Source organism: Salvelinus sp. IW2-2015, linkage group LG22 (genome assembly GCF_002910315.2).
Source record: "Salvelinus sp. IW2-2015 linkage group LG22, ASM291031v2, whole genome shotgun sequence".
NCBI classification, from domain to species: domain Eukaryota; kingdom Metazoa; phylum Chordata; class Actinopteri; order Salmoniformes; family Salmonidae; genus Salvelinus; species Salvelinus sp. IW2-2015.
This window is the reverse complement of record NC_036862.1, coordinates 9,912,679-9,924,128: the sequence shown is the minus strand read 5'-3', so window position 1 is coordinate 9,924,128 and position 11,450 is coordinate 9,912,679. Positions and strand designations below refer to the sequence as shown.

General features: G+C 43.3%; 1 protein-coding gene across 1 annotated transcript; it reads right to left on the bottom strand.

Moving 5' to 3' along the window:
• Positions 1 to 2,525: 2,525 nt before the first annotated feature.
• On the bottom strand, positions 2,526 to 11,017 carry LOC111982667 (delta-like protein C). The gene is made up of 9 exons (XM_024014289.2): positions 10,719 to 11,017; positions 10,392 to 10,631; positions 9,774 to 9,834; positions 9,284 to 9,541; positions 8,409 to 8,770; positions 8,078 to 8,294; positions 3,750 to 4,452; positions 3,338 to 3,458; positions 2,526 to 3,217 (listed from the first exon to the last, which is right to left on the bottom strand). Exons 1-9 carry the CDS (start codon positions 10,767 to 10,769, stop codon positions 3,212 to 3,214), a joined length of 2,019 nt encoding a protein of 672 aa, XP_023870057.1. The 5' UTR covers positions 10,770 to 11,017; the 3' UTR covers positions 2,526 to 3,211.
• Positions 11,018 to 11,450: the final 433 nt, after the last annotated feature.

Sequence of the window (11,450 nt, the reverse complement as noted above, 5' to 3'; positions counted from 1 at the left end):
TGGTGCATAGTTGCGGGAAGTTTTTTGAGATAAAGCCAGGTGAACAGCAGGTAGGCCTGAGGTCTGAAGTCTCTCCACTCCCCTGCTGTCTTCTAACAAGGTCTGAACACGTGGCACTTGGAACTGATTAACTATAACGACAGTTCGGTTGCCCTTGTTTGATATGCTGGAAAACAATAAACACTCAGTTGGACAGGGAACAAGAGGAGGGTGGCTTGACAGTTACACTTGACAGTTAGCTTTGTGCACGCTCACAGCCTAACTGCTCTGAGCATGCCCCCTTTCACTATAAACAAAAGTCATATACAGTACTATGACATCTTGGCAGTGGTTTCAACTCTACACAAGCAGTTTAGTGGCATGACAGACTCCCTATCTTTTTGATACACAGTCAGCTTGCTTTCTGTTTTGATTCCACGTGCAGAGTGCGATGAAAGGAGCCACATGGCCCTCTGCAATGCCCCTTCTCTCACGACACACACAGTTCATATTGTGGCCGACAACACCATGTACAGCTTGTCATACCAAGCGGTGATGCAGCCAGTCAAGATGCTCTCAATGGTGCAGCTTTAGATCCTTTGGAGGATCTAAGGGCCCATGCCGGATCTTTTCAGCCTCCTGAGGGGGAAGAGGCATTGTCGTGTCCTCTTCACAACTGTGTTGGGGTGTGTGGACCATGATAATTCCTTAGTGATGGGGACACCAAAGGATCTTGACGCTCTTGACCTGCTCCACTACAGCCCCGTTGATGGGAATCAAGCGTGCTCGGCCCTTCGTTTCCTGTAGCCCACGATCTGCTCTTTTGTCTTGTTGACGTTGAGGGAGAGGTTGTCCTGGAACACTGCTAGGTCTCTGACCTCTCATCGTCGGTGATTAGGCCTACCACCACCATGTCGTCTGCAAATGTAATGATGGTGTTGGAGTTGTGCACGGCCAAGCAGTCTTGAGTGAACAGGGAGTACAGGAGGGGACTAAGCACGCACCCCTGAGCGGTCCCCGTGTTGAGGGTCAGCGTGGCAAATGTGTTGTTGCCTACCCTCAACTCATGTGGGTGGCCCGTCAGGAAATCCAGGATACAGTTGCAGAGGGAGGTGTTTAATTCAAGGGTCTTTAGCTAATCTAATCAAACTTTAAATGCACTTGAAATAGTCTAATTTGATTTAGTCCCTCCCAGCATAAGTGCTCCCCTCCCCCCATTTATACAGTTTCTTCTCCCTCCCCACCACTTTTTTTCTGAAAGAGGGGGAGGGGGTCTTTGAGAGGCAGGTTATTCAACGGATCTTCCTCCAACACTGGAACACTCAATTTCAGCTTCTCACGATGCTTATTGCTTGAGTAAAATACAGAAAATATAACAGATTTCAGAATTGATGTTAGAAATCTGATCCCATGAGCGGTCAGCAGATGTGTGCACATGACGCTAGGAGCAGTGGTGCAGAGGATGCTGATTTGTTAACATACGCTTCTCCTTTAATCTATTTTGCACAATACAGGGTCTCACCCAAAAGGGGGGGAGTGATAAAGAATTAGCATATATATACACACAGGCATCAGGGAGATGGATTAGAGCTGGTCTTTAGAGCCAGATAATGTATGCTGTGGGAACTATGCCAAAGGCTTTAGAGAAATCGCTCCGTAAGATCTCTCTCCCTTTTCTAGATGGCACATTAATCCCTGGATGATGCATCTCCAAACAGCACCGCAGCCGCCTCCTAGGCAACAATCTGCTAGCTAGTGCCATCCATGTGATTCCCTTTCTATGGGAGGCCAACATCCCTGCTATCTAGGCGGGTTCAGCGGGCCCAGCAACAATAGTAATGGGTCCCATCTACTTACCATAAACATCAAGCTAGCAGCCCAAAGCCCCCAAACCCCAGTGGAAGACAACACACATGAATGTTTTTTCTGATTTATTATGAAAATATATATATTTTTGACTTTGTGACAATAAGCACATAACATATATACAATTCTCTTCATAAATACAAATGATGTACAAACAAATTAAATAGAAATAATATTTCATGGTTATGTACACATTGCATTTTTAAATTAAAGAGGACAATAATACAAATATTAAAAAATATATCTATTTGGTTTCAAATGAAAAAGAACAACCCCTCTTTGGGGTCCTTCATTCTGCAAAAAAGAAATATAGTTTTTTCAAGATCCAGCACTGTCGGTTAAAACGATATGATATTTTGTCATCGGGGAAGCAGTCTTTATGCACAATACACTTCATTCAAGTCAAGGGAACGTCATAAAGCACTGGGTGTTTGACAAGATGGAAGTTGTATATTGAAAGGCATTGAGAAAATAAAACTGTACAAATTACATGTACTACGACTTTCAACCGGTTCAAATAAGACTTTCTAGTGTGTTTGTAAAAAAGAGAGTATCAAACAAGCACAACAACAAAGAATGTCAGTGTGTAAGATCAGTACCATTTTTCCTTAAGTCATAACATCATTTAAAGATCAGGCACTTGATAAGATTGAGTTCCCTAAGTATATATGCAATGCTCTGAAAGATTGGGCACATTGGTGATTCATTTCCAAACAGAAAGGGAGTCCGGTTTAGGGACCAGAAGGCCTAGATATGTCATCCGGCCACTCCAGACTCCAATATCTATAGCCAACTGTCCATCTAAGCTTCCAGTAAAGCCTCATCTTCAGTTCTTTGACAGCTAGAACATTGTTTCCCTTCTTTGACAGAAAAAAAACAGAAAAGAGGCCACGAAAATGTCCTTGCTGTTACTTTCGATTCTCAAGTGGATTGTAGTGGCATCTTATTCATGGATTGTAAAAAGGTCCCTCTCGATTATTTGAGATGTCATTTTCTTTTCGATAAGGCATCAGGAGAGTAAAAAGTCCTGCTTCTCTGTAATTGGTGAATCCTTGGCCCTCTTCCGAGAAAAGTTTTTATTTTTGTTCATTTTTAAATGGAAAGCAAATCATATTTAAAAATGTAGTGCAAATGATGGCAGAACATACATTCTAGTCTCCAGCCCCCACTTTTCACGTATTGTATCCAAACATTGTCAATGTTGTGAAAAAGTTCATTTTGAATGAGCAGCATGAATAAATATTAAATAATACATGTTGATTTCATATATCCTCTTCAATTCTTTTGAATTGCCTTTGAAAGACTGTAAACATGTTCAGGCAAAGCCCTTGTTGGTCAAGGTACTCCTGGTGTCAGAATACTGTTGTTAAACCTAAGGTGGGAAAATGATGAGGGAGAGAGTTTACCAATCAAATCTTGAAAAAGTGATTTGACAATAACTTCCTTCATAAACTCTTAATAATAACCTGTTTGAATGGGTGGAGCTGCTTACCTCAGTAGCAAAGACACACGGTTCAGCTTGCTGTTCAGTCTGGATGATGAAGACTGGGTGGTACAAGCCTTCTTTAGGGAAGCTCATTGGTGGAACCATTATGCTGCCTTCTGATTTGTTCCTGTTGAAAAGAGATAGAGGGAGGGAAAATAGGTCATGTTTGGTTCCACAGGCGCAATGGAATCATACAACAGAAACTGTGATCTCCAATACAAAGTTGAGGGTTAAAGAAAATCTGATAAAGCCTGAGCACTACATAGTGAGAGATCAAGTTGTAACATGTCTGCTAGTAGAAAGCCCTGATGCTAGGGTACGCTAGGAAATACAAGCATTCCATCCAACTCATACTGGTGACCACACACACACTGCTTCATTGGCACAATACCATTTGAGTTTGGCGAGGCATACCTACCGGTCAAATTTGTTCTTCGCATGACAGTCTTCCTCTTTGGCCATGTTGTAGTCAACCATCTTCTGCTTGTAAGCCGCCTTGTCTCCATGTTTGTCTGCGGGGGCCGAGGTCAGCGCTTTATCCTTATTGGACACCTTGTAATGGCCGCCGGGGATGAGGAAGGCTTCCTTCTCTCGGAGGCTGGACGGGGGGTTGGAACCACCTATGGGCTGGTTGTTGAAAGTCTCCAGGTCGTTACGAACAGAAGACGCCATGGCCTTCCGCCCATGCCTCATCTGGCTTAGGACCACGATGACAGCACACACCACCAGGGTGAGGGTGACCAGGCCCAGGGCGAAGGAGACAACCAAGGCTGCAGGCAAACCGTCTGCCTTGGGCTTGGCAGTGGGTTTGAGGCTGAACTCGCAACGGGATCCCATGAAGCCAGCCGGGCACTGGCACACGGGTCCGGTGAAGTGGGTGTAGCAGGTGCCTCCATTCTGGCAGGGGAAGACGGAGCAGGCATCGGCGCGGATGCTGCAGTCCTTGCTGGTGAAGCCCAGGGTGCAGGTGCAGGTAAAGTCGTTGATGCCGTCCACGCAGGTACCGGCGTTGCGGCAGGGGTTGCGGGCGCAGTCATCGTTGTTGATCTTGCAGCGCGGCCCAGTGAAGCCAGGATGACAACGGCACATCAGACTGTGGCCCAGATCCAGGCACTGGCCACCTGTTGGACAGACGAGGAGGGGTTCAAATCACTGCACACTCAACATGTTTATCAAAACTTGAAGTGCAGGTATGAGTGTCAAAGCTTCTTGTGGAAGGCGAACATACTAATTCAAGGATTTTTCTTTATTTTTACTATTTTCTACATTGTAGAATAATAGTGAAGACATCAAAACTACAAAATAACACATATGGAATCAAGTAGTAACCAAAAAAGTGTTAAACAAATCAAAATATATTTGTGATTTTAGATTCTTGAAAGTAGCCACCCTTTGCACACTCTCGGGCATTCTTTCAACCAGCTTCATGAGGTAGTCACCTGGAATGCATTTCAATTAACAGGTGTGCCTTCATTAGTGGAATTTATTTCCTTCTTAATGCGTTTGAGCCAATCAGTTGTGTTGAGACAAGGTATGGGTGGTATACAGAAGATATCCCTATTTGGTTAAATTAAAGACCAAGTCCATATTATGGCAAGAGCAGCTCAAATAAGCAAATACAAACAACAGTCCATCATTACTTTAAGACCTTAAGGTCAGTCAATCTGGAACATTTCAATAACTTAGAAAGTTTCTTCAAGTGCAATCGCAAAAGCCATCATGGAGGAGGAGGTGTGATGGTGCTTCGCTGGTGACACTGATTTATTTTGAATTCAAGGCACACTTAACCAGCATGGCTACCACAGCATTCTGCAGTGATACTCCATCCCATCTGGTTTGCGCTTAGTGGGACTATCATTTGTTTTCAACAGGACAATGACTCACCACACCTCCAGGCTGTGTAAGGGCTATTTTACCAAGAAGTAGCGTGATGGAGTGCTGCAACAGATTACCCGGCCTCCACAAATCACCCGACCTCAACCCAATTGAGATGGTTTGGTATGAGTTGGACCGCAGAGTGAAGGAAAAGCAGCCAACAAGTGCTCAGCATATGTGGGAACTCCTTCAAGACTGTTGGAAAAGCATTACAGGTGAAGCTGGTTGAGAGAATGCCAAGAGTTTGCAAAGCTGTCATCGAGGCAAAGGGTAACTATTTGAAGAATCTCAAATATAAAATATATTTTGATTTGTTTAACACTTTTTTGGTGACTAATTCCATGTGTCATTTCATAGTCTTCACAATGTAGAAAATCGTAAAAATAAAGAAAAATCCTAGAATGAGTAGGTGTGTCCAAACTTTTGACTGGAATAGAACTGTGAATATTTGTTTCCCATACCAACAGGAATTTAGCCGATTACAGATAATCTTGTGCTCATTCGTACATTAAGTACAGCTACAGTGTAGCTAATGAGGACCCAGGGGGGGACATAATACCCCACAACATTCTAAGACTAGTTTTTTCCCATCTCATAATGACAGGTTTATCTCACCCCTTCTATCAGTCTGAGCCAATCGTCTTTTGTACCGTGCCTGTCCTGCATTTTTAACATTTTAGGCGCGGACCGGATGCATGTCAAAACAAAACTGAGTTTATGGGCAAAGAGGAAAACATCATTGGTTTTTGTAAAGGTTGCCTGCCAAAGAATGTGTCTGCAACACGGTCGGTTGAGTTTTGTTGTCAGACGGACAGATAAGAGTTTGTGAGCGGCTCCATCACAGTGTCGATTTTAGCATGTAAATCTTGGTGGGGGAAAAAATATACTTTTGTGGGATGCATGCCAGCAAAGCAAACACAACACTAAACAATACATGAATTGCACTATAACAGTGACAAACGGTTTCCACAAACTGTTGGGGGACAGATTTATGTAGGCCCTAACACCTTACCACTGCTACATCTGGCTATCAGCGGAGCCTTGTCCAGCAGCAAAACAATTAATTCGGCCTAATTTACTGCCTTTTAAAAAACATAGCTGATATGTCAGACTTGCTTAAACAAAATGGGGTTTCTACTGACAACTAAGATCTACAAACTATGGCATAAGGGGTCCACGAGCGCCTTAGAGGCAATCTTATCAATTAAGACATTAAATAGCCAGCAAGGACGGACGTAGTCAATATAACTATTTGTTCAGTACTTTTGAAATGTACAGCGACAGAATTCAGAACATGAGCCGTTCTTACAGTGTTCTCCCTGTACACCAAGTCAGAACTGTAGGATAAATAAAGGGGGCATAATAAACAGAATGAAAGCGCTTACAATATTCAATGATTACATTTCTTAAAACTCAAAAACAGGTTATAGGCTACATGTGCACCACCAAGTCAGAACAGTTGGTGAAATTAAGCTGAATATAGACCAAATTATTAGGGTGAGGCACATGGGATACTGACATCTTACTACACAACATACACTAAATATTACTTTCTTAGCTACAGTATTCATATCTCCCTGGCATATTACATAATTTATGCAGCAGCATAAAATACATTTTTTGACTCACCTTGTTGTGCTGAGCTCTCTTGAACAGGAAGGTGGCGTGGCGGTCCTTCATTGGCAAATTTTGTCATCAAAGTCTGGCATTCTCTGAATTTATGGTGCTTTCAAGACAACTGGGAACTCGGGGGGAGAAAATGTTGAATCATGATGACGTCAGTGATCTTCAGGTCGTAGCTCTAGAAAGAGGCCAGAGCTCCAACTTTACAATTCCGAGATGGAAAATACGTATTTAACTTTCATCCCAGTCGTAGCTCGTTTTTCCCCTGAGTTCCCAGTTGTCTTGAACTCACTAAAGTCAGATTTTGCCATTCCGAGTTTACAGTTGTTTTGAGCGCGGCAGAAATCATGCTTCATTGACAGCATGGCCAATGTTGAATGTTTATCATTTTAAACTAGGAAAAGAGACCCTTAATCCTAGACTTGGGACCACACACCCACTCCACTAAATAGCAGGTTAGTAAATGCTTTGCAATGCTTGCAGTTAGCCACTGATTCCTTCCAAACCACTCATTGTTGAATGTGCGATTTCCAACTTTTTGTGTAATATTTATGTCCAATAGTCAATTTTCTTAATTATTTATCTTCATATGACAATGATTAAAAAGGATTTGCCAGTAGATTGTCGACTTGATTCATGATGATGACTGCTAGCTAAGATTATGAAAATATGATGTTGACATGATCAGTCCAATCAAAGCTACTGTAGATACGTGATTTTAGGTAATTTTATATTTGGCAAATTACCTTGAGCCTTCTTGGATGGGCACTTCTAATATAACTCTATAGCAGCACCCAAGGGGCTTGAATTTTCTAGCTCGACCCTTAGAGTTGGCTGTGACGTAGTGTCCCAATGAGTGACAGAAAACTGAGCCAATCACGGCGCAACGATCCGTATTTTCTGTTGGCTTGCCCCACCACCACAGAAAGCAATGAGCTAGGCTGAAACACCTGCATTTTGTAGCTGCCTTACTCAAGAAAACAAAAAAAGAGACCATGTTTGAAATGCGGCTTTATTAACGCTATGGTATATATATTTCTTACATTGTTTGCAAGCTGGTATGTGACACGTATTAATGCCAAAATATCATGCAAAACAGGAAAGCTATTTTTTGGGCTAAAAATGTGGGGCTCAAAATAGCACCACCTGCCCTGAATGACGGGTCGCCAGTGCTCCATCATAACAATCAGAAGTCCTGGTAGGTTTCCCTCACCCAGTCTGTGGTTGTGCTGTTTGGGGAATTCTTACCGTTAGCACAGGGGCCATTGCTGCAGCGGTCAATCTTCTTCTCGCAGTTGGAGCCCATGTAGCCGGCAGGACAGCGGCAGGAGTAACCACCGGTCACCTGCTGCATGCAGGTGCCACCGTTGAAGCAGGGTCCGTCGGCACAGGTCATCGCACTGATCTCACAGTTCTTCCCGTAGAAGCCTTGGGGGCATGTGCAGGTGTAGTCATTCTCCAGATCCTGGAAGTTTATATATGTTAGCGTTTCATAGAGGACAATTAAAGACTTTGACTGTGAGTAGTAGCTTTTAATCCTGAGAGATAAATAGAATGCAGCAGTTATGGCAGAACTTACATCGCAGCTGCCTCCATTCTTGCAGGGGTTGCTGTCACACTCGTTGGTTTCGATCTCACAATTGTTGCCACTGAAGCCCGGCCTACATGTACAGGTGTAGCTGCCCTGGCCTGTGTTGGTGCAAGGAGCATCGTTCGTGCAGGGCTTGTGGTTGGTGCAGTAGTTGAGGTCCTGGTTGCAGAACAGTCCTCCCCAGCCCTCTTTACAGTTGCACTGCCACGGCTGGCCGCAGGTGCCATGCAAGCAGCCAGGATAGCGGACGCACTCGTCACAGAGGGGTCCCTGCCACCCGAGGCGGCACTTGCATTCGCCTGGGGCCTCACAATAACCGTGCTTCTCCTTGCAGCCAGACGAGCAGATGGCTTTGGAGATAGAGAAAATTAGAATGAGTGTGCCCCTTTCGGATCACAAAACAATCCCCCTTCACTGGGCTCAGACACATCAAGTATTTGTTAAGTACTAAACTACGCAGCTGGTACACACACACAAAAGGAACACATGCCATATTTTTTCATGCAAGGGAGCGCACATTAAGTTCCGACGCGTGTCCCTGTTAAACCAGAAACTCAGCTCCATTGTTGGCCGAACAAAAGATGCAGACTAACTCTATATTTGAATCGACAGCTTTTTTTTTTTTCACCAGAAGATGTCGTTGAAATGTCAGAATTAACTATTTCAAGAATTGAAATTACACGCGCTGTGCACATCCAGCACAAACCAGTGGCGCAAAACAGTAATTTCTGAGATGAAAAAAGCAAGCATTTTATGGCAATATATATACACACACACAAGTATATTAATCTGAATAACAGCCGGTAAAAATTAATAGGAATTGGCCTCATTTAAAAAACGTTGTAGTCCTTCTGTACACTTACATTCTGAGCAATATTCTCCTTTCCAACCTGACAGGCACATTCTGGCGCCCGCGGCATCACAAGTGTAGTGTCCGAATGGGTCGTCACGGGGACGGCAGTAGTCTGAGCAGCTGTCACCGTGGTAGTGTTCATCGCAGACAACGTGGTAAGAATAACGAAGTTCACTTTGCTCTTCAAAATGCACATCCTGTGACCAATCCTCGCCAATGTCTAGTCTTCTACGGGTGGCCAAGCGGCTGATCAAGTTATTCTGGTTTTCTATTAAAGAGAGAGAGACACTAAGCAGATTAAAATAAAATGCATTCCTAAAATCCAATCTTGTGAGGTAATAGCTTTAAAATATATATATGTCTAATTAAATGTTACCGCATTTTTATAAATATGTAAAACGTGTTTTATAACTCAAACGCTTGTGCTGGGAATCACGATTAGAGGAACATCAAAGTCACTTTCCACGGCCTAGAGGGAGTGGGCACTGAAGGCTACCTACCTGTGGACTGTCCGTCGGAGGACTCTGCGTTCCAGGCTTCAACAATAAGCGAGAATGTACCCTTTAATCCACACAGGAAAAATATATACTTTGTCAAAAAGCTGTAAGAGGCGAGATTATATAAAGTGAAAAACTCTTCATGAAAAGCGTCATGACATTACCCAATCTATGAAATGTACCACCTGGCATTAACCATTAAAAGGCCCAGTGCAGTGATTTCCTGTGTTTTAAATATATTTCCATACCATGTTGGAATAATACAGTGAAATTCTGAAAATGATGATAATGCCCTTTTAGTGTAAGAGGTAAAGACTGCCTGAAATATCAGCCTGTTTTGGTGAGATTGAGTTTTGGCCTGCCTGGTGACATCACCAGGTGGTAAATTAGATAGACAAATAAGAGTGTTCTCTACTCCCAGTCAGTCCTAGCACAATTCTCACTTGCGAAATTGCTCTTCATACTAAGAAGCTAGTTTTATTTCTTTTTGACAATTTCTTTGAAAACAATCACAGTAAGGTACTTAATTGTTACCAGGAAATGATTTGATAGTGAGAAAAACGGCTTTAATTTCCAATCAGCTCTATGGTATATTGAGTATGTGTACTGTAGGCTACTCACCGGCCACTTGAAATGGAAAGGTACTCTGATGGGTGCGCTACTGGAGATGGAGCTCTGGTCAGCACTGAAGATTTCGGTCAGTCCCATGCCATATGTGCAGGGGGGCTCAGATGAGATGACATCTTGGGAATGTTTAAGACAGACTCGGAAGAATATCTGGCAGTCCCTAGACCGTTTGCAGACACTTCGGGTACTACTGAAGGAGTGTACTTTCAACTCAAACACACCGGACGACTCGACCTACAAGAAAGATATTAGTGGGTAAAAAGCGCAATTGCACAGGTTACCAACACGTAACATAACTATGAATATTGCATGTGTACTCACCAGTTGCGTTGATGTCAACGCCAAAAAACACGTGAATAACAAATGAGCCATTGCGGGAAGTGTTTCTTCTTCTGCTATGAAAGTATAGGAGACAGCGCCAGATATCCAATAGAGGAAAAATGTCTTGTATCCCAAAACAAGAAGGGGGGAAAAAAATCACGTGCGAAATAGAGCGCGCTAGATGTGAGATTTGTGGTCTTCAGACAATACTTAATAGAAATTGAGCTCACAACGAAAATAAAATCCTTTTGCTCCGCGGAGCAGTTGCACTCTGGACTTCTTTCTACCTTTAGTTACGTGTAGTGGAGCGTGCGCCAGGGATTTTATACCGCCTTCCAGGATCAGAGTGGGGAGGGTGCGGGCGCGCAGGAGGGGGAGTGTGTCAAAGGCTGTGCAGACTTGGTTGCAATTTGGGGACAGTTTACGATGTGCTTTGTCACCAAATTGGATAGGGTAATATAACGCACTGCAAACCCATTTAAATTTAAGGCTCTGTGGATGCTTCAGCCACAAAGCTGAATGAAAATATGAAGAAATAGGCTATAGGCCTATCCCCGGTGAAAGAACTGCGCACATTGATTGCGAAGAGAGCGAACCTAAACTCGTGTCATTGAAAAAAACAGACAGTTTGATCAGACATTCATTTCAATATCTAGTCAATTAAAAGGACTGGATACATTCAATGTTGAATACACTTTACCGATGGGGAAATGTAGGTTTGCTGTGTAAGCA

What these genes read in the sequence shown, in the direction of transcription:
- LOC111982667 (XM_024014289.2), bottom strand. Translation starts at nt 10,769, where the DNA reads ATGGCTCATTTGTTATTCACGTGTTTTTTGGCGTTGACATCAACGCAA. An exon ending in CTTTCCATTTCAAGTGGCCG is followed by an intron (nt 9,835 to 10,391) that starts GTGAGTAGCCTA and finishes TGTGGATTAAAG; the next exon opens with GGTACATTCTCGCTTATTGT. An exon ending in CTCCGACGGACAGTCCACAG is followed by an intron (nt 9,542 to 9,773) that starts GTAGGTAGCCTT and finishes TCTCTTTAATAG; the next exon opens with AAAACCAGAATAACTTGATC.